Genomic DNA, 23002 nt, shown 5'->3' with positions numbered 1-23002 from the left:
ATCTATGTTCTTCTTTAATTGTCTCATAGCTAAAGGCTTTAAACCCAAGATGAGCTATGTACTTCCTCACATCTACAGATGCAGAGACACTGAGCACAATTCTAGCTTTTATTATGCACATTCCTTGAGAGTATTATATTCTTTCTCTCCATATGCAAATTTTACAAGTACCTTTTCTCTTTCTTGATTTGTAGCCTACACAATCTTTGCATCATAACATTTGTAAATTTTCAAATTTATATCAAGAAAAATATCCATTCTTAGCTTCAATAAAAATTCAGAGGTAAATGCTTACAGTCTTATGGACTCACTTTTTCAGTGATGTGTAAACAGACCACTTGTCCTGCTATCATAAAATTTTCTAGAACAGGATTCCACTACAGAAAACTCAAATATAACTGTTATTCACTTGACAGCTTAAACTGATAATAACACACATCCTTATACTTAATTATTCCTTCTGTTGAGGAGTCAAGACCAAAACCTACCTTTAAGTTATTGCTTTCTTTTCTGTTACAGTTTTTCACCTCTCACTCATCTTACAAAAATATAGGGAATGGGAGCACAAAATAAAGAAGCAGAGAAAGCAGCTTCAAAAAATTGGAAGTTTACAGTTATTTCCCCTTTCCTGCTTTCAGGATTAACTATAAAAAAAAAAGCTCAGATTTTATTTTATTCTTTTCTTCAAAGAGTTTCTGGGAATAGAATTCAAATTATCAGAGGTTCCCTTTCTTATTTAGGGCCACTTACTGACCCTAAGAAAAATGTATTGAGGCATTAGATGTATTTGTTTGAAATACTTGATATTGAAATTCAAACAGTTCTTCAAGCAGAATTCCCAACAAGAAGGATTTGTGACAGGGAGTCTACAAGATTTACTTTGAAGAAAGAAAATGTGTGTTTAAGAGACCCTCGAACCTTCAAAAGAACACCTCCTTCAAAAGGCCCCACCTCACAGCTATAAGGGATTTTCAGAAGTTAATATATTTACATAAAGTGGAAAGACTTGCAAACTGTACAAGGCAATTACTGAAAACAGTGGTGTAGTATTGAACAAAATGGTCCTGATTTTCCTTGGTTTTTTTTTCCAAGAAATCCATTATTTCTTTCATCTACACTAAAACTATAGAACAAATCCTATAGTTCTTACTAAAAAAAAAGCAAATTTACAGACTTCCTGCTGGTCTTGAAGGACAGAAAGAAAAGGAACTTGAAAATACAGTCCATATGAAAGAAAAATTGTATTTGCAATGCACCAAATAAACACTAAAGACCAATTACCATGTATTTGAGCAGCTTTTCCTGACATTTATATGACTATTTACATGACTATGTCTATTTAGACACATATATATGCTTGTATATTCATGCACCATTTCACACAGAGCTATCCAGATGAAAAGCCTGTCCCATCCTCCTTAGTTTTAGTTAGAATACATTGAAACCAAGACACTCTTTGCTATCATCAGCTAAGGCTTCCTGGAGATAGGACTCCATGGTGTCTTATGTTTTAAATCAGCTTTGTGAACCTGCTAAAATGGTATTTCAGGAAGAGAGAACAGCCAGAGGACAGACAGAAGCAGAAGGTCTAGCTGGGTAGTTCAAAGTGATCAATTTATTTTGTTGGGGTTTTTTTATTGATTTTAAAAGGATTTTTCCCCTTCTAGATTATGAACAACTTTTGCCTTCTGAACTCCACCTTTATGTTTCTCCTTATCTCTGGAATCATCCTGAAGATGTTTCAGAGAGAGGGCTAGAGACTGAAAATGATTTTTGCAACAGAGTAGGACTGGTAGAGCACTTCATCAACATTGCTGTGGACATGGTGCACAAACACATGCACACCCCAACCACCACACGTCCAGTGAAGATTCTTCCCTGATCCCTAACTGCCCAGTATCAACTGAAAAAGATTCCACACTGCAAAACATGGCAGAATGAGTGTCTGGTGTTTTTATATGGGAGCTCATCTAGACTTCATCAAAGACACTTCTTCCCACTAAACACTGCAGAATCATTCAGCCTACACACAATAATATATTTTAATCTGGCAATGCTTGCCCATGTGGTAAGAACACCCAAGAAGTTAGATAAGACTACACAATATCTAAATTCATTTCATTCACCTCCTTTAGTAACAGGGAATCTATATTTAAATAAAAATTGTATTAATTTTTGAAACTATCTTAAATAATTCAAATACTGACCATCAATCAATTCCCAATAAATCAATCACTCTGGCTGAATGCTTGAGACTGTTTAAAATCATGTTGTATATTTGAAAGGGAAAAAATATAAAAATCTTTTTCTCTACGCATTCACCAGAATGTATCTCCATTCAGCAACTTTCTGAACCTCAGTAAATTGAAAATTAAGCTGGGATATCAGACTAAAATGAGGTTCAGATTGCTCAGTGTATCTTTGCCTAAAGGAAAAGCCTTAATTTTTGTATGCTCAGCATTCAAAGCTATGAAAGAATTAAGGTTCTGTAGATGCAAAAACTACATATCTGACCAGGATGATTACAGACGCAAGCATCTCCGAATTATTCTCAGCATAATGAACAAGATAGCTCTGAAATTCTAGGACTCTGAAGTGATATTGCTTCTTGTAGACACTTAGATGGTGAATTCTCAAATTTTAAAAGTGAAGCAAAGGCTTCTATTTATGCTCCTCTGGATCCTATTTCTTATTTATATGGGAGTCTGAAACACTTCTGCTGTGAAACATTCTTTTTAATATGAGGGTTTCCCCCAAACACAGAGCCTACTGCCACCTCACCTACTACTAGAACCAACTTTCAGAGTCTGTGCAATCACTGCAGGAAATGCAATGAAATCTTCAAGCCATTCCCCAGTATTTAGACTTTCCTCTGCTGGACTTTTAAAGCCTTCTGCTATGTGGTTACTGTGCAGAGCCTGTGATTCAGTAACATGACTGAAAACCATGAGCCTGAAAACATTAACTGAGCTCTGGGTGATTACAGAGGAAGAAATAGAGCCTCTAAGGCCTCTCCATTTCCCCACATGGATATTAGTGCAAGCTAGAGTAACTCTAGCAGTTACAGCCTAGATGTATGCAGGAGTTTTTCCTCTTTATATGCCTTGAACAAACCTTAGAAATGAAACTTCACCACTTTTTCCCCACTGCTACCTGCAGCTCTTAGACAACCTGAGAGACATCATGGGGTGCAGGAAAGGACTGGGTCACAGGGTCACCTCTGTATCCTCTCCAGGCCAGGGCACAGACAAGCCTGTGCACAGACTGCAGTAAAGGCCCTGTCATGCCATGGCACTCACTGCTCTGGACCCTGGGGGCTGAGGATGCCTCTTTGCTGCTGCCTCAGGGGTCAAGCAAACTGCTGGTAGGTGTGGAACTAAACCACTTTCATTCTCAAGTAGGAGTCAATATGTTCAAAACATGTTCCTGCAGAGAACTCTGGGGGTTTTCCTTGCAAAATTATTATTTAGGTCAGTTTTCTAAAACAAACAGGTTCTTTGACAAGGTAGGCTGCAAAGCTGCTATGAAGATTTGTAAGCCAAATAACAGGATAACACACACCTAACCACAGGCATAAGCATATTTTCACACAAACCTTTGATTTGTCAGTAGCAACCTTATCAGATACTGTCTGAGGAAGGGGAAAGTTCCCACAGCCAAGTCATCTCTTTATATATTTAACCTGCAAACTTCAAAACAGCAATATTTTATATAGAGGAAGTCAAGGTTACTGTAAAGAGTCAGGTTTCTGAACTTCTTACCGTCAGCTCCCTTCTGAACCTTTAATTCACATACCTATTGACACAGGTTTCTATGCTGCAGAGCCTTGTTTTTTCTTCAGCATCATCAATACTTATAACAACAGGTATTTCACATACTGCAGAGGTACAAAAACAGAAATGTGACTCAGAAGAAAACATTGATATCAAAGATATTACAATAAGAGGGGGTAATTTATACTTGGAAATTTCAAGGAAATTATATGCTTTACCAGTAATGCTTCAGAGCAGTCCCCAGGGTAAACAGCACACATTCCTTTTGGGGTTTTTTCCTGGAGTATTTGGGACATAATATGCACATTATGAAAAATGTATCAACCTGTTGCTATTACAGTCAGTTTGCACAACATCCCCACTTGACACTGTACCACAACATTTATTTGACATATGTAGGTGAGCCCCTGCACCCCACTGAAGCTCGCAAGGTGAAAGCCTTGTCTTTTCATCACCACGTCTGTTCCTCTTCTTCCCATGTGGGATTCATTAAAAACACGGCTGTATGAGCCAGCAAAAGGGCTGCAGTGCTGCACCTGCAGCTGGGGGCAGAAACCTGCCTGAAGGTCACACTCAGCATGAGGCCCTGGGCCTGAGAGGGAGCTGCTGGCATGGGCAAAACGCAGGAATGGCTGTGTACTGACACAGCTTATTTCATGAAAGCAGAGCTGCTTTTGTTCTGAAGGCGAAGAGGAGTCAAGTGGCCAGAAAGAGGCAGAAAAAGAGTAATTTCTGAGACTCTCAGTACTTTGCATACAGTGCTCACCCCTACCTCAAAAAAGGGGAGAAGTGAAATGGACAGATGAACTGCTGTAATGTTGTGGATTCTGGGACACATATCTACAATCATCTCTGCTATCAAGAGGATCTCAGGTGGCTTGGAAGGGAAAGATCCAGTAGGGCATACTGACAGAATAAAAGCTATCACTTCTTAGGCCTTTACTAAAGAATTTCAATGGATTTAATTTAATTTCAAGAGTGTTTTGAGAGCCAAGACTGTGTAGCCTTTTATCAAGGGTTACCATACCCATAAGCATGAAGCCTCTTTTTTTAATGTATCTTTTGAGGTTTTTCAAAGCAATGATTTTTTTATTTTGAGAGACTTCTATTACAGCCTATGCCATGCTCTGTGAGAAAGGTTTAATCCATGCTGCTTCTGCCATTACCCATAGCATCAAAAAAGAGCAGTGCAAATATTCACCATATCCTCAGACAGAAATAGAGAGAATACTTCTGTGCTTTCATAGTAGCCTAATTCATTTTTTTTCTCAAAAAAAAAATCCAGGCATTTATTTCAAAGATAAAATAGGCAGCTGCTCAGAATTGCCAAATTGATAATAATTTGCCTTTATTTTCTTTTTTCCAGCAGCTCCTACCAGACCACATATTTACTAGAGCAAACTTTTCATATTAACATTAACTGTATGTAAATGAATTTCCATTTAATATTAAAAATATTTATTTTTTAAGTCATTCAGCTCGTTGTTGATATGACTTCAAAATAGCACAGACAGCAGCGAGGCTCCCCTTTAAATGCTGTGTGATAGCAAAAACCCTGTGGCTCTCTGCAGAGCCTGAAAATATTCCCTGGGATAGACAAGGATCTTCCAAAATGTTCTTCTATAAAATCTTTTGTTCCTCTTTGTTCTCCCAGACAAAGTTTGACCCTAGAACTTTTGTGCCATAACTACAGAAATACAGAGCCAAACTTCCCGCACAGGAGCTGTGAGGGAGGCCCACAGGGAGCTCTCCCATGGTGGCCCAGGCTCCACGGTTCACCTTTGTAAGCATAATTATTGTCAGAAATGCACCTTTTCAGTCTATTCCACTTCCAGGACAATGACACCCACCACCTCTGACCTATCTTTGGATCACCACTCCTGTTACTTCCCATGCCAAGCCAAGGAGAATTTCAAACAAGCCCGGGCTGAAGCGCAGTTCGGAGCCCAGGCTGCCCCTTCCTGCAGGGAGGTGCTGTGAGGGCCCCGCTTCCCCGGCGGCTCCGCTCCCACCCCGCTCCCAGCGCCTGCAGCCCGGTCCGGCCGCGGCTCTGCCCGCTCCTCCCCAGGCTGCTGCTCTCTCCTCCCCAGCAGGCCGGCCCCAGGCTGCCTTCCATGCCCGCTCCTCCCCAGGCTGCTGCCCTCCCTGCCCGCTCCTCCCAGCAGGCCGGCCCCAGGCGGGGGCCAAGCGGGAAGGGCGTCCGGGGCATGGGAAGGCGAGGCGGGAGGCGCAGCCACGGCCCCGCACGCAGCCGTGTGGGCAGCCAGGCTTTCGGACTTGCTTAACACGCTGTAGTGGTGCTTGGCTTCATAAGCTCTGCCGGTACTGGCGAGTGAATTGTCTGAAAGAAAAGCAGAACTAATCGTGAGTTCTGACCTTCTTTTCAAGCCTGTAAGAGGCTCTACGTTAAATCATACAGAGATCTCCTCCGCAGAACTACCTTCTGCAGTGGAAAACCCAAGTCCCTACGAGATACCAAGAGAATGGCAAAAAAAGGAAGGAAAAAAAAAAGTGTTTGCACGAAGGCTTGACAATAAAAATCCTTCCCCCTCTAAAATGAGGAACTGCCTGAGAAAAGACTCACTACTCTCACAGCCACATGACAAGCAAGAGAAACAGAAATACCAGAGACGTGATGTAAAGTGGTGGATAGGCTAAAATTAGTTAATGTTCTGATTTCTTTTAAAAAGGGGGGATAAGTTCTATTTTTATTTTTTTAATTACACCAAAAATCGTAGAGGTCACTGGAAAGTGGTGGAGTAGAGATTTTTAAATCTCAGTACTCACATGTACTAACACAAATACATGTACATGTTAACGCTTAGGAGCACTAATTAAAAATTGATTGTACAAAGTAAGGAGAAAAACAACCCGTTCACCTTCAGAATTGTATCAGAATAACATCAGGAAAATTTACAGACTACCTTAGCTAAAGCAACTTCTACTCTAGTCTTAAGGGAAAGGTTGCCAGTATTTCTCATTTTTTCCATCCCATCTTTTCTCTCTTACCTTTCCAAATAAAGCTTTCCTTCTTCCTATTGAGGTGTTAATACTTTCACTACAAGAAAGGAAATTCTTACTCCTTTTTCTCACTTTTAGTTTAAGCTGGTGTTGCTCAGAGCTGGAATGAAATACAGTGAAAAGACTGAGTAGAAAATTAAGATATTGTTACAAGTTAGAAAATTGATTAAACAACCTTAAGCTATACACTAAGCAACAGCACTTAAGTACAACGCAGAGGACCACAGGTTCAGCTCCTCTAGGCTGAAAAGTTGAACTATTTTCTTTGTGGTATCTTGTTGATCTTGTCAAGTCTAAATTGAGACAGCTGAACTTTTCTGATATAGTACACTCAGTTTTCTTCAAGTGAATTTTGAGCTGTGACACGGATATGAGTTGTTGGTTAGCCTACACAGTTTAAAATATACTTTCATGGCTCCCCACTTCCCCTCCCTGCCTGCCTGGGTGCACAAACACACTGATGACGTTACCAACTTCTTTTGGGAAACGCAGCAACGTGAAGAATCATAGAGAGGATGTAATAAGGGAGGAGGCACTGTCATGGTGCAGAAGAATGGGAAAGAAGACAGCAAATAGCTGCACTGGGGAAAGGAAAAAGAAAACTTCTTGAAATGAAGCTGTGTGCTGGGGCTGGCTGCGATGGAGTTAATTGCTTCATTGCAACCTGCACCTCAAATTGTGCTGATAGCACACCAGTGTTGGAGGTGTTGCTGAACAGGGCTTGCAGGGTGTCAAGGCTTTCTCTGCTCCTCAGCTCTGTGCCCCATGGGGCTGGCAGGAGGCTGGGAGCAGGCACAGCCACACGGGGTGACCAAAGGGGTGCTGGATGTCACATAGTGCCAGCTCAGCCACAGAACTGGGGTTTGGCCCTTTCTCAGTACTCCCTCTTTGGAGGCTGACTAGGCACTGCTCTGCTTGTGGGAGGTCAGAAGTGACTTCTTTTTGGTCAGTTTGTGTCCTCCTACCCTTTCCCCTCATTTTAAAACTGTTTTTATACCATGACGCACACATTTTCTCACTGTTGCTCTTGTGATTCTCTCCTCCATGCCACTGTGGGGGAGTATTTGATCTGCTGGCTGGGGATTTACTGGCTGAGGTGATCACACCATAAACTGAGAATAAGAAATAACCACAACCATAATGACACTGAAATTATAAATTAACCTGGAAGTTACAGACACAGAAACTATGGCTTTTTTTCTGCTGCAGTTTCTTTTGCACTTTTGAAAATTAATATTTGCTCTACCTAAATTTTCACATGGGTAGTGAGAGTTATTAAAAGCACACTTTCTTTATTCTTTTCTCCTGGATGTTGAAGAGATTTTTAGGAAAATTAATTCAATATACAGCTCAGACTGGCTGTCTCTGAATGTGAAACCTCCTATAGTTGCAAAAAAAAATTACTTCCATTAAGACACAGGCCAAATTTAGGAAAAAATATGAGCTGGCTTAAAGTATTTGTTCAATATGGGGTCATCAGAGTACCACACCAGTTGAAGCTGGAGCTGTGTTGCAGACTTGGCTAGCAGTCAATAAGCTCACCCAGACAGTGTGGCAGCAAGCTGCCTCTAGCAATATTTTAATATTTATTCATCTTTACGTACCTTTTTGTTCCCATATTTTTCAGGCTGATGCGTGAAATTCAGGCTGCTGAAGTCAGCTGTGGTGATGTCATCAGAGTGAAACTGTCAGTGTGAGAAAATGGCTGCAGCAAGAATCTTAGCTTGCAGACATAATTACAACTTCAGTACAAAGTTCATAACTTTTTCATCTAATGTAAGCAAACAGGGGTTTTGAATTCAGAGAGAAAAGGCCAGAATTTTCAGATATGTGTGATGGCTTTCACTGTAAACTTACCAATTTGTGTACAAAGACCTTTTGCTATTGATGCTAACAGAAGCCCCTCTCTCTTTCTCAGCCTGACAGATCCTACTGCATCAGAAGGTGCTCTATTTTCAGGAGGAACAGTCCCCACTGTGCTGCAGAAGCCATGCAGGTGTGCACCCTGCTTTTCCTCACCTAGGCCTTTCTAGAGCAACGAAACAAAAGGTACTCAGACCCATAAAAGCACCCGAGGCAGCTGCCCTGCCTGACACACTGCTGATCTTAAGGCTTTATCAGTGAATCAATGTCTGCAGCCTGAGCAGAGTGTGCTACTTAGCCGTCATAGCAGCTCATTTGGAAAGAATTTGGTTCCTAATTATAAAAAAAGAGATTTCAAAAGTGTTTGCCTTGGGAAGTACAGCCACAGAGACAGTGCTTGGGAGACCTTCAAGTTCAACACGTTTCAGTGGAAACTCTGCCTGCTGCCCTCCTACATACAGGAGAGTCTGTACACACTTAAACCACAATAAAAGGATGCCACAGCACTACCTTTGCTGCTCAATAGTAGGTGGATTGAGAAGGTGGTAAACTCGTGCTAGATAAGGCTCAATCTGAGTTACAGCAAACAGATTTTTTCCAAATAATCTGAATTACCTGGGGTGAATTCAGCCACTGGCCCTGGCCTTCCCACTGCAGAGATAAAATAGCAGCTGCACAGCCTACATCTAAACTCTAAATGCCTGATTTAGAGTGTTTCTGCTGTTCAAGCTGTGGGTCAGCAGGGAGAGCTCAGCAGGGTCTCTTATCCCTTGTAACACTCTTCAAGAGCTCTTGTTCTACAGCTTTGCTTTGAAGGAGTAAGAATGCCAGAACTGAGCCCATTTTTCCCTTTCTGTCTGTTGGGATAATCAGAAAAGGCTCAGGAAATTCTGGAGGCCAAGATAGATAGACAAAATGCTGAGAAGAAAAAAGAGACTTTAAAAAAACCAAAACTCCTTTCTCTGCCCTCTCTCACTTTGGTAACACCTCTCCTGCCCCCATCACCAGTCACCACATCAGCTTCTCTTTTCTAATTGAATGAGTCTGACTTGGAAAGAAAGCCAGCAACTACAACACAGAGAAGTTTCTTACTGGTTTGTGTGATGAAGTAGGAGCCTGTTTGGCCAGTTCATGGCTTAACCTACTTTATTTTAATGAATTATCCATGAGGTGGGATACATAGAGGTGCCATGTTAGCATAGTCTTAGGTCATCGCCAACATCATCAGACAAGCTTTGAAATTAGCTCTAAGTGGCAGTACTTCGTGTGCAGTCTAACAAAATGTGTATGAGCACCAGCCAAAATAAATTATCATCTTCTCCCCTGCAGATGTGTGCCAGTACCTGCCTGATGCCATTAGGGCCAGCATGGCATGCCACTCCACTGCATTGAAACAAGCCACAAGGAAAATTATAAACTGAGACTTTTTTTAAATTCAGAAAAATATTAAAAGTGTGAAGTGTGACATATGCAGCTCAAATGACCTGCCTAAGGAATATATTAATTTTTTCACAATGGAAGAACTTTATAGTCTCTTGAAGATTGTATCTTTTTTCCTTAAAAATTCATCATGTAAAATCATTTTCTGTGAAATATTAATTAATAGATTGTAAATGTCAAAATTCAGATCATTAGTGATGCCCAAATACTATAATTATTGAGAACTGCTCTGAAAATTCAAAGGGTCTCACCCATAATGCTTTCAGCCAAGTCCAGAAACTGAAGCAGTTTAATTTGCCAGTAGTTTTGTAACATTTCTTGCAGCAGTGAGATTTGCTTGACGAGACCCTTTGCCTGGAAAGGGATTTACTTTTGATGTCTGAGACAAGCCTGACATTTCCACTTCCTATTTAATTTTTAAGTAACTTCTGCTTTAAAGTTCTGAGCTCAAGTTTCCTGCCCCAAGTAAACCAGATCTCTTCATTTTTTACTTTCATTTTCCACTTCTGCTTTTCTCTGTCAGTAATATCACTGGTAGCTGAATCGCAGTGGCAAATGGCTTCCTAACCCTACAGTTTCCACATTTTCTGTAGAATTGATCATCATTTCTTCTGTGTCTGAATAAAATAAACTTCAAGGCTATGCATTAAAATCTTCTAAAAACAGTGCCGTGTCTGCTGTCCTGCAGTTAGAGTGAACCTCTGATTTCAGTGCTGGAGATGAGCTGGCATCTTACACAGCTTCTGGATGAAGAAATAAACTCAGCGTTTGATACGCTGTAAGAAAGGCGGAGCTTGAGTGAAATTTGACTTTGCAATAGTACAGAAACAATAGAACAGAAAACAAAACAAATTCCTTTTCCAGGTCTCAGTGCTGCTGTCGTTCAGGGCACTGCCAAAGACAATAATAGGACCAGAGGGCTCTCCTTCCATTTTCTCTCAAACCTAAAGCTATTTGGCAGGGGAAAAAAATGACCTCATAGCCTACTTCATGTAGTACACATTTGCTCATCAGGATCAGCTAACAGCCTAGCACAGCAAAGTAGCAGCATGACACTGCTGCCCTAGGAAGCCCCAGAAAAGAAAGGGCCCTAAAATAAGAGCCATTAACAGAGAGCACCAAATAATTTTATATAAATGTATTTTATGTATAATATATGCAGAAATCATATCACATGTATAAATCTATAACTATGTCTATAAAATTGCAGCATGAAAAAACTTTTATATCAGGAGGTGATCTCCAGTCCTGGCAGAGCTCTATCAAGAACCTGTAATAAATATATTTTACTCGTGCTGTATTTTTTCACAAAAAATAAATTTATCTTAATTATGCAACATGGCATGTCCCTCTCCTATGCAATGGCTGAAGTACCTGTAACAGGAGAGATTTTTTAATGAGGATTCAGAAGATGAACATGCTGCTTTCTCATGCAGTAGCTCACAAACCATTCTTTCCTTTTGTAGGGAATGGGATATGCATTTACAGCCATGCACGGGCATTCATTTGACTGTTGTGTGCATTATGACTTGAAAGTAAAACCTAGCCCACCATTCATACCTTGCAAGAGTCTGGGTCTTAGAGCTAATCCCAGAGTTTCTCAGTCCATCTCGTCTCCACTCACCTCCATCATAGCAGATTACAAGGCAGAGCATACCTCAATCCTTAAATGCTTTTTTAAACTTTAGTCCCCAGTAAATTAATTCCTGTTGAATATTTTTTAGAGTGAAAACCCTAATAAGTAGTGTTAAGAAGTAACATTAAACAGAAGCCTGCAAGCAGTTCTTGGTGTTCAACCAAAATTAATTGTTGACTGAACTTGATTCTTCACTTTGAGGGGAAGTTTTATTTAAAGGAAATGCCAAGAAAATATTTTTCCCTCAGTTCCTAGACAAGATTAACTGTATTCTGCTTCAGAAATAGGAGTCTAAAAAAGAAAAAAAATCCCCATTAAAATGCAAGCCATTTGAAGTGCTTTTTTTTGCCCCAATCTGTTAATCAGAGACTTCAAGTTCTCTGTGACCCTGAGGAGAGGAGGACATTCCCTTCAGCCTCACACTGCTGTGTTTTTCTGACTGCACTCCCAGGCCTGTGTGCCCAGCAGCAATCCAGGCACAGCCAGCTGGGTTGGTACAATCTGGAAGCTTGTTGCAATAACACACAGAACAAAAAACACAAGGAAGAGCCTGGCAGCTGTATAAAACTCCCTCTGAGCTCCAGTCTCCACAGAAGTTCACCAGCCCCAGCAAGCAGCATGACCAGCCAGTCTCAGGGAATCCAGCAGCTTTTGCAGGCAGAAAAACGTGCCAAGGACAAACTGGAGGAAGCCAAAAAAAGTAAGTAGTTGGCCTGGTTTTACTGTACTTCTCAAGTGCAAGCCCTTCAGAATTACAGTAGCTCACAGAAAAAGATTATTTCATCTGTATACATGCACTAGTGCTGTGCCTTGGCTGCAGCCAGGCGCTTACTCAAACCTGAATATTCAGAGTTTGCTTAAAATCCCCTGTGCTTGTGTCTACCTGTACATGTGCCTTATTACATTAAAAAAAGTTTTCTTTGTTATATTCATCCTGTCAGCTGCATTTGTTCTTCCTTTATCTCTGTGTTGTTAATGCCATTACTGCCTTGCTATTTAAATTAAAATCTTACATGCCTTTGACTGCGAGCTCTGGAGGACTAGACTCCAAACTCTTTACTTTTCTTAATAGGTTTTGCTAAGATTTTTTAGTCTTCCTCTTTACTTGCAAAATCCAGTAACTTGTCTCCTATGAAGCTGGGCTTCAAAAAATTATATGAAAACTAAGGGGAGACCTCAACACCCTGATAGTAATCAAAGTCACAGTAAAGCCATGAGCACTCTCAGTACTGTAATAGATCATTCACAGAAGTTTTATTACATGGTGCAAGCAATTATTCTCCTGAGTGCAGGTACAACCACATGAGTCATTGACCTGCACTAGCACTGAAACATTAATACTGTTTTCTGGAGTGATCTTGCTTCAGAAACCAGCAGCAGAATGCAAAGGAAATGGATGACAATGATGTCATGTGGAGCAAGAGCACAATAAAGGAATATTGTTTTCCAGGGAGGAATGGAAGCTCAACAGAATAATTTTTGTAGTTTCCATATCCCTTCTACACATGAATCAGCATCGTTGCATGCTCATTAATCTTTAGTGTGATGTATCAATTTGTACAGCAGCACACAAAAATAAATAGAAAGGCAAGTCCCCTCCCTAAGCACGCAGGCACTGCCTGTGCCTTGCAGACACAACAGAGATTAAAGCAAATCCTCCCACCTTCATAAAACAGAACTCTCAGGCAGAAACCTGAAGGCAAAGATAGTTAAGTAGTGTTTTGACCTCTTATACAGCCAAGCTGCCCTTGCTTCCATCAGGGAATGTATCCTATGGACTCCTTCCAGCCTCAGCACTTCAGTGTGATTCCATGAAGAACCTCAAGAATTTCCAAAATTAGCACATCAGGGGCAAACAGTTTAAATAAATCCACCCTGGATTTTGTTCTAAACCAAGCGTTATAGGTAATCTATAGATAATCAGCATAAATATACCTAGACAACCATTATATTCAACGTTGCAAGAAGTTTGCACTGAAGCTACAAAACAAACTGCCTGTGTTGTCCTTGATTTAAGTATTTTTCATAGCACTGTCACTACACCACCTTAGATAACTATGCCAGCATAAGTTAAATACTGTGGGACAAGGGCAAAAGGGATTCTTCTAGTGACAAGTCTGGCTGTTCTGAGTTGGGGTTACTTCAGCAGTGTCTTCCCCACATTGATTCTGCAGTTAGATCAAAAGAAAGGATTGCAGAGTTTGTCTCTGAGCATAAAAGCTAAGCTGAAAGGCAATACATGAAATGCAACAGATCTGTGCAGTGCAGTTGGCTGACCTGTGCACACTCAGCTGGGTGGAACAAGGAGGGAGGTGCTGCTTCACCTCAGATTGGGCAGCTCAGATCCACCTGGCACCAGCTGGGATCAGCAGGTGCTGCTCAGGGCCTGCTCTGCAGCTCATGGCTGCCAGGGAAAGCACTGAGCCCTCCCAGCCCTGTGACCTCCTCTGTCACCCCAAGCAGGCATTGCACAGCACCACTGCACCATGGGTCTGGCTGCTGTGCTGGCACTGGGACAGCAGCTGGCAGCTTGTTCCTGGGACACACCAGGAACAGGCACTTGCAAGGAAATGGGACTAGCAACCCTACCCTGATGCAAAGCCTTCCATGTTTACAGTTGATACTCACATAACCAATCAAAATGTAGTGTGAACACACATAATATTGTATATAAACAGTTAATGGGCCTAGGTTTTGCTGACATATGTGCAGTTGTTAGTAATGCAAAAGCCATTTGAAGTAACTGAAAAAATTAGCTAATAAAATTATATTGATACATACAAAACAAAAATATAATGCTAAAATTCTTCTATACATGCTTTTTCTTACTCCTTGCTCAATACCCTTTTTCCTGGCATGATATCATTAGCTGATATCATTTATACCTGAAAATGTATTAATATTTTCAATAATTAATTTAATGAACACATGCAAGGCTGAAATTATTAGACTGATTAAACACAAGCCAAACCAGTCTGCAGTCCTTTGACCATTTGAACATGGTGCTGCTTTATCTATCATTTTTACTTTAAGCACAATTTGGATCCCAGAAATAACTGAGCATTGTCAGTGCCAAGACATCAATTCCTGAAAATCCTTTTGAGTAAAACAAAGGAAACAAATGTGTCATGAACACTGTGCTTAGCAAAACTCGTTCTCCTATAGATTTTTACATATTCCCTTGAATTTCTCATGCCTAATAAAAAGAAAACTCAGATGAAAGATTATAGAAAATCAAATTAAAACCAAATGTTAATCAAAATAAGATATTGTAAACAGAATTCTATCCATGGCGCTCTCTTGGACAATATCCAAGACATATTTTATCGACTGAGAAAGCTGTATATAATGCTCAGCTGCCTCTATTCTATTTTATTAAAAGTACAAAATAGTTTTCTCACAATGCACATCCCCAAATCCCATTTTCCAGACAATTTAGCAAAGATAACTGAAATGGTTCTATTTTAAGAAAATATGATTAATTTTTGGCAGCTTCCTCAAATGACTTGATTTCTATGCAGAAAGTCAGCTAGGAGCCTACATGATATGTTTGAAAACAAAACTCCAATTTTAGCATTGCAGTTTTTGGAAATTAAGATAACTTAGTGTTTGAACAAATTAGAATGCAACATTTTTGCCTCCCACTGTCTTTCTTATAAGATCTAAAAAACTCCAACAACCTAAAAGACACCAGTTCTTGTAGATCTAACCAGAGCAAAGTGTTTCATGAACATCACAGAAATGCCTAGGAAAAAGAATACAGCCTTTCTCTATGCTAATAACACCTTGCCATGTTAGGCAAGAAAATCCTGTACAGTGCTGACTGGTCACAGCAAGTTTTTTAAAATTTGGTCAATTTAACACAATGCCTAAAAATTTCTAGGCTGTGGAGAAGGAAATCAGGCATAGCACAGCTGCTTTGCTGCTCCCATCTTCAAGGAAGGAAGGAGGGACAGAGGGCCAGCAGCAATCCTGGCCCCCACAGGATGATCTTTGTGGCAAAAAATTTCTTCAAATTTGGGACTTTCTGTACCTCACCTCTATGATCCTGAGGAAATGTCATAGGGCCAGGCTGGTTTGCCCACCCTCCAGCACTTCTTGCCCTCTGTTTGCATGATTTTGGCTGAATTTCAGTGCTCCACCACCCTTCAGTGTGTAAGGGTTGATTTCAGCTTGGCTGTGCTCTGAAGAGAACCAGCCCAGCAGATCAGTAAGGCTTTGAAAAGGCAGTCCTGTATTGCACAGCTACAGTAGCAGACAAGTGGTTAACAACAGACTGATTAATTAATTTTGGTTTGTCCCTAGTGGAACAGCAGGTTAAGCTCTAGTTTCTGCTTAACTTAATCAGGTGCAGCATATGCACCATCGCATATGTTGGCAGTTGCCGATTCTGTCCACAACGTTGTTGGACTAGCAGTAATTTACTCACAGCTTTTCCACTTAATTAAATAGGAAGCAGCAGGTTCCTGCTGTGCCAATCCTAAAGGCATCATGGAAAAATGAAATGGCTGCCACCCTCCAGTGACACCCTATGTATTGTGCTTACTCCAGAGCACTGTCAAGAGCTGACACGTATGTATATGCATACTCGTTGGTTCACTATCTACATTGTCAGAGGCAACTGAACTGTTGTTTTATAGTTAATATCGTTCCATTTTCTGCATTTTAAATGGATATATTTATCTATCTGGTGGCCAAATATGCAACATATTTACTACAGATGGCCCCCCAGATGGAATTTGAAATTAAAATCCCACTGATTTTGAAATAATTTAATTTGCTATAGAGATCCAGTTCCTCAGCTGGTGAAATTGGCAAAGCTTCATCGTAGTCACTCCCCCTGACTGCCAGCTCCACAGAATCACCCCCCAGCTCCACTCCTACAGAGTGGAAACTCTACAAAAGGCTGATCAGCTCCAAATTTGGAGAGAAGAATAAGGGAAACTTCAAAATACAGACTTGAACCTGGTTCCAAATTTTGTTGTCCAGACTTATGTCAGGCTCTTACACAGATCTGTCAGTTCACTCATCCTGGTCCCAACACTTCATTCAGTGAGTAGCAGAAGCTGAGGGAAATCAGCCTTTTTCAAACAAATACAAAGTCTGGAAAAGTACCCACTAGGTTTAAAACAGCCTCTTCATACATAAGCACAGTGGCTCAATGGGAGAAGGACTCTGAGAAATATAATTTCCCCCCCCATGAGAGCCCTGCACGGATGGACTGGGAGTCAATAAAGCTATCTAGTTCCTCAGTAGGCTGCTCCTTCTGTAGGAAGCCTGTGTACATGCCACCCCCAAGGTTCCACAGTAAGCCAACAGTCCAGGAATCAAGACTTAAAGGTAATTCCCATGTTGTGCATCTCTCTGCTTCTACTCACCCATCTGCAGATAATTATTTTGGAAGGAGCAATCAGCTGGAGAAGTAATTTCCTGCTAAATCAGGTATTTTACCCAGGCTTTTGCTGATTCTCAGATGTATTAAAACAGTCTTCCTCCCAAGCTTCATCTTCCTCATTATGCCATGCTCAGTGGGAGCAAGTTGCTATATGACACACCTGATAAGGCTAGAGAAGCCCAGCTCAGATGTAACCAACCAAACCAATGTAACAGCCTGGAGAAAGAAAATGAGAAATATTTATGTTCATCTTCCTAGCCTAGACAGAGAATATTTCCTAGGATTTCAGGAAAGGAGGAAAGGTATCTTTTGTCTTCTGTACTTGAATTAAGAGCCAAAAAAAAAAGGTTCTTATTGCTCAGTGGTGTTAAATAGGTTGTTACCATAAGTAAATAAATCAGTGTGCCACAAGAGATCAAGATGGCTCTTTCAGCTGCCTAGGCCGCCACTCTCACATTCTTGTGATATCCTAATTTAAGCAACTTAGCAGTTTTTCAGCCACTGAAGATATTTCTCCTATTAAGAAAAGGGAGCCACCTTATTCCACCCGCTCCTAAAATTCTATCTGTACAGCAGAAAGAGACCCCCAAAATCAGCACCAGCCCAGGTATCAAGTATAGCATACCAACATTCTATGCAAGAGGTGTACAGTTAGAAAATTACTGTTTCCTCACAAAGTAGTGCAGCATCCTGAGGAGCTCCCTAGCTCCATGCAACTTTACTGACTTTATAAATGACAGAGAAGCCCACAGGGGTTTTATGACAAGCTTGCCAGCTCCTTCATGTAGAACCTTAAACATCACATTTCCATCAAACCATTTACTCTTGTTCTTTACATGACAACCCTACTAGATCCAGGAAGGATCTTATGCCCAGTCCTGCAGTGACTTACATGCTCTTGATTTGACAAGCCCATAGTGTTTTACCTAAAACAAACTATTCACAGCAAACAAACTTAGGTATGTAAGCAAGCCTGGTGAGGAAGAAGGCTCTAGTTTCCACTACACCCTGAAATGTCACCTTACAGATCTCCTTCTTGTTTAAAATAAAAAGGAAAAAAAAATTAATCCCTTTCATGGTTTCTGTGCACTGGGAAAGAATTGACCTTCTTCTCCTTGTCACCCACCTCTGCATTTAACAAACGTTAGTAGAAAAGGCTTGGGCAAGGAAGGACAAAGCTTGAAAGTTGCAACTCAGTTTGGTAGTGGTTAAGACATCTTGCATTGTTTTGGATATCTGCCAGCTCTAAGCAGAATCCAGTTGGTGTGGGATGAAGGGATTCTGGCAACCAATCAATACAGGAAATCTTACAGAATAACATCTTTTCCCATCCGTGACAACTAAAATCTGTTATCTGGCTGCTACTATTGTTGATGAAGAAAAGATAGATATTTATTTAAACACCAAGCTGTGATTAGAAAAAAATTCATTTGAGTTGCAGGAAGATGTCTACTTGCAGAAAGACTTCTGTTGTCAGCAAACCAAGTTCTTTACTTCATGTATGCTTCTGCACAGGAAGTTGGTCTCAGAAGAGGGGCACTTGCATGACTGGCTAGCAGTCACAAAGTATTCTAAATAAATCACTGTCTCTTCTGACCATTCTTGTGCAAATAAATCCAATGGACAAGACTTTCTGCAAAGTCAGTGTTCTACATGGCAGCTAAAATATCTCTGATTTGGAGAGATTCATCTTTGGAGATACAGGGAAGGTATGAAATAAATGCCCCTTTCTTGCCCCTCTAGGAAAGGGTAAAAGGCTGAAGCAGGCCAAGGAAGAAGCCACAGCTGAGATAGACCACTACAGACTACAGAGGGAGAAGGAATTTAGAAACAAGGAAACAAATGTAAGTAAGAAACCTGCGTGTGTTCTTTTGTCTTACCAAATCGCTCAATGGTAAACTAAATTGCTTCCAAGAGTATTACCTGGAGACTCCTGCAAACCAGTGTGGCCGTACTGATTAAACACAGGGGTGTCATCTGCAGTGTCTATATGCTTCATTTGGACTTTTTCACAGGCTTTGAATGCATTTGTAGAAGAAATTGTGGACATTCACCACTAAAATGGTCCAGATTCCATATTTGGTTCATGTTTATGCTTTGAAGACATATGTCCCTTAAGGAAAAATACTTTTGGGTCCTTTTTCTATAACCACAGACAGACCTAGTTCCTGTCCTGAAACTGGAGGATTCAGTAACATAGATGTGTCAGTAAAAACAAAAGTTTAAAATGTTTCTTTCCATTTCTGTTCCACTTCAGCTGTCTCTTTTTATTACATATAATACTGCATCCCTTGTCAATTGAAGTCACCAAAACTTTAGAGGTTTTCACTGTTTCTATAGTAAAAGTGGTCTGACTCAATATTTTCCTATCTGAATAAAGCCATTTTATACATTTATGGCATCTTGCATTTTTCTCTAGTATTTCCATGAAATTCACAAACCATTCTCTTTTCACCAAGCAACCTTCCTCCTACATTCTTGGTCTTGTTTTTTTCCCCCCAGGTTGTATCATGTAATGACAAGGAAAGTTTTGTGCAAAAGCAGACACAAAAAGCAAAAAAAAAAAGCCAAAGAGGTCAAACAAAATCTGTTTCACCAACCTGTCATTTCAGTCACACTTCACATAAAACATTTTCTGGCAGGGATCACAACCCTTAGGAACATCTATATACACAAAGTATTGGTATCATACCCTGCCAACCCCCAGACACACTGTCACACAGGCAGACCAGATAAAAATGTCTAAAGTGTACAGTTTCTGTTGTTTATTGACACCAAAATAAAGTATAAATACCTCTAACATTTGTTCACCTTTTCAGCAAAGCCAGAGCTCTTGTTTTAGGTCTTGATAGCAGAAGAGTAAAGATGTTGCTTTTTTGTGAACTCCATTTTTTTCACCACAACCAAATTAAAGCTGCAGGGAAAGGCCACAATTTGTTGACGGAAGGTTTCACACGAGCAGGACAGAGCACATATTGCTCCTCAAATGACAGCATGTTGTACAAGATCCTTGCAGTCCTCCTCCACATTCTCTGACCCCATTATGTCAAACATTCACCTTCCCAGACAAATGCCATCATTATTAACCTGTGTCTGGAGGCAGCCAGGAGCTGCAGTGAAGGGGGAGCTCTGATGCCTGGTTCAGTTTACTTTCTAGGGTATTTGGACCCCAGGATTTCTAATTCTCTGTCACAGTCTCCTCTAATGCCATCCTTCCTCCTACTTTGCGTCTCTTGTATCCAAACAGCCAGAAATTTTCTCATACTATGAGAGGCTTCATATCTATCCAGAATTAAGAACAACAACAACAAAAAAAAAAAGATTGAGGTTAAAATGACAATATGCAAAATCTTTTTTCAAAACATGCAAAATTTTTTGCCTGGATCTCAAACCAATTTTGCTTTTTCATTCATTGTCTGAGATCACCTAACTCTGGAGATGTGCAGCCTAGTTCTGAATTTTCTTGTGGCTTCTGAGCCAATGTAATATTTTAGCAGCTTTGAAATTACACTAACATAAAACCTGTATGGGAAAAATAAGGGAAAAACCTTCAAGGTCAGCAAAAATCATAAACCAAGCAGAGCACTGCCTGCATTCTGCAAGAAGAAGTCCTCAAATTTAGAAGCTGAAGAAGAGAGGGAAAACACATAGAAGTGTAAGAGTTTACTATCTCAAATGACAACATTAGCATGAGCCGAGAGAGCGGGTCTGCAGAGGCTCTTCTTAAAATTATAATACTTTTCTTGAGGCTTTTCAGAAGTATTTAGTCGCTGGATAACATGCAACCATCTGGGATCTCTAGAAAGTTACTTCCCCAGTGGAAAAATTCGGTTCCATAAATCTGGTATAAGCTGTACAACCTTTCCCACACGCAACCCTTGCAACTTGTCTAAAAGTTATAATAAAATGTCAGCTAAAAATAGATATTATAGAAAACTATAATCCTTTCCCAATACTTATTATTGTGTCTACAACCTACATTTCTTCCAAACTGAAAAATGGTTTACATGTGGATTATGGACAAATGTCTTCCTACGTTGCCAGGTACTGATAAACAGAACAGGGAAGGTGGCCTATGCTAAAGATGCTTTTCCTTCTTTTAAGGGCTAATTTGGGCTGAAACCACATGGAAAATAGAGTCAATGACCCCTCCCTTGTTTCTGGTCATGCTCTAGGTACCCCACTAATATACCACGGTTTAGCTCCACCTGCTAGTCCACCCCGGAGAACCGTGGCAGGATCAAGAACAATATGTTACTTATTCCTTTCTTACTCTGCCAGCATGCAGAAATGTCTTCTTCTCTCCACATGGAATTCTTTAGCTGGAAATCAATTTCTCTGCTGGTATCTGAAGGACTTTTCCATAAGGGAAGAATTCAAGGGATGTTGGGGCAGTGGGGGAGGAGGGAGCAAAGTCACAGATTTGGAACGTGTGCATCTGTTTATAACATAACCTTGCTAAAATGTTCAGTGAGTCCAGAGTCAATTAAATTCTAAGCGAATGTCCTGATATTAACTGTGCCAGAAGCTGTCTGGTATTTCGCCAGATAAGAAAATGTAACATTAAAAGACCTTGTCTGAGGCCTGTTGAGGTTATACATCACTAACTGCTGAAGACATTTCAAGTACTCTGAAACTGTAATTATGCATTTTCAGGAAGGCTTTTCCATGTTTGGTCCTTAGCTGCACTCACAGGCACTCTCAGTGAGGCCAAATGAAGGCACACAGTGATAGAACTTAGCTGCCTAGTCATTAAAATAGAAAACAAATTAAAATGAGCCATATAAAAGACAAAACATACACAATGTTTTTCCCACAGCGAGCTTGGAAACTTTCATTACATAGGGAGATTCCCATTGCTAATGAGCATATGAGAGTTGCCTTTAATCCTGTTTTTATGCCTCCAGTTGAACCCAGATCAAACCGTCATTGTTCAGAAGCACTAAGATGTGTTTGTGTTATGCTTGTGCTACATGATGAAGAAAAGTACAATGAACATGGTTATATAGAGCCTCTCATTTTGCTTAGAGGTCTTCTGCTTTTCAGGTAATGGGCTCCCAAGGTAACCTCTCTGCCAAAATAGAAGAGCAAACAACAGAAGCCATCCGAAACCTCACAAGCAGCTACCACAGGAACATGGAGAGCATGATGAAAAAACTCTTGAGCACAATATTTGACATCAGCCCTGAAATTCACCCAAACTTCAGACCTGCAGTTTAAGATTCATTGATGTGCTGTGTTTGCAAAGCAAAGTAGCCTTCCTTCTTGATAAGCATAAATACTTTCTCATGTATTGTTTCTGTATGTGTGAGAAAAAGAGAGCACTGAAGCCAAAAGCACACAATTTCACACAGGCTTTTGATGTGACAAGAATTATAGAGGGTTTCACAAGCATTTGTTGGAATATTGTTTCCTGTGGCTAAGCCCCTGTCATTTAGGCAGGGACAAGTCAACAACAGCAAAATAAATGATTATTTGACACCAGCAGGTTTTCAGTGGGAGTCTTTGTTCCTTTTGTCTTATAAAATGTTCTGTACTTGGATATTATGTTGCATAAAGTCTGTTTATCCTAATCTTTACTGCACTTCAAGTCATGTGAAATAGAATATCCCAAAAAACAAAAATGGAACATTTCTGTTTTTCTTCTGACACATGGAGTGGTCAGGTTATGGACCATACAGGAACATTTGATTTTGGTCAAAAATAATAGGTCAAAGCATTTTCAATTTTTCTATGCTAGCTTAAAGCAAAATGCAGTTAACTTGTACAAAACTATGCTTAAATCCATACTTAAATTATTATACTAAAATTTAACTACACCACAAACTTTATATAGCTTTGTTAAATCTGAAAAATGAGAACAGGCATAATCAT

General features: G+C 40.3%; 1 protein-coding gene across 1 annotated transcript; it reads left to right on the top strand.

Moving 5' to 3' along the window:
* The first annotated feature begins 12334 nt into the window (after window positions 1–12334).
* On the top strand, window positions 12335–22612 carry ATP6V1G3 (ATPase H+ transporting V1 subunit G3). The gene is made up of 3 exons (XM_036388016.1): window positions 12335–12433; window positions 18872–18972; window positions 22175–22612. Exons 1-3 carry the CDS (start codon window positions 12352–12354, stop codon window positions 22346–22348), a joined length of 357 nt encoding a protein of 118 aa, XP_036243909.1. The 5' UTR covers window positions 12335–12351; the 3' UTR covers window positions 22349–22612.
* Window positions 22613–23002: the final 390 nt, after the last annotated feature.

The sequence above is a fragment of the Molothrus ater genome, chromosome 9, assembly GCF_012460135.2.
Source record: "Molothrus ater isolate BHLD 08-10-18 breed brown headed cowbird chromosome 9, BPBGC_Mater_1.1, whole genome shotgun sequence".
NCBI lineage: Eukaryota > Metazoa > Chordata > Aves > Passeriformes > Icteridae > Molothrus > Molothrus ater.
Note: the sequence above shows the minus strand (reverse complement) of the source record. Positions and strands in the feature narration are given on the sequence as shown.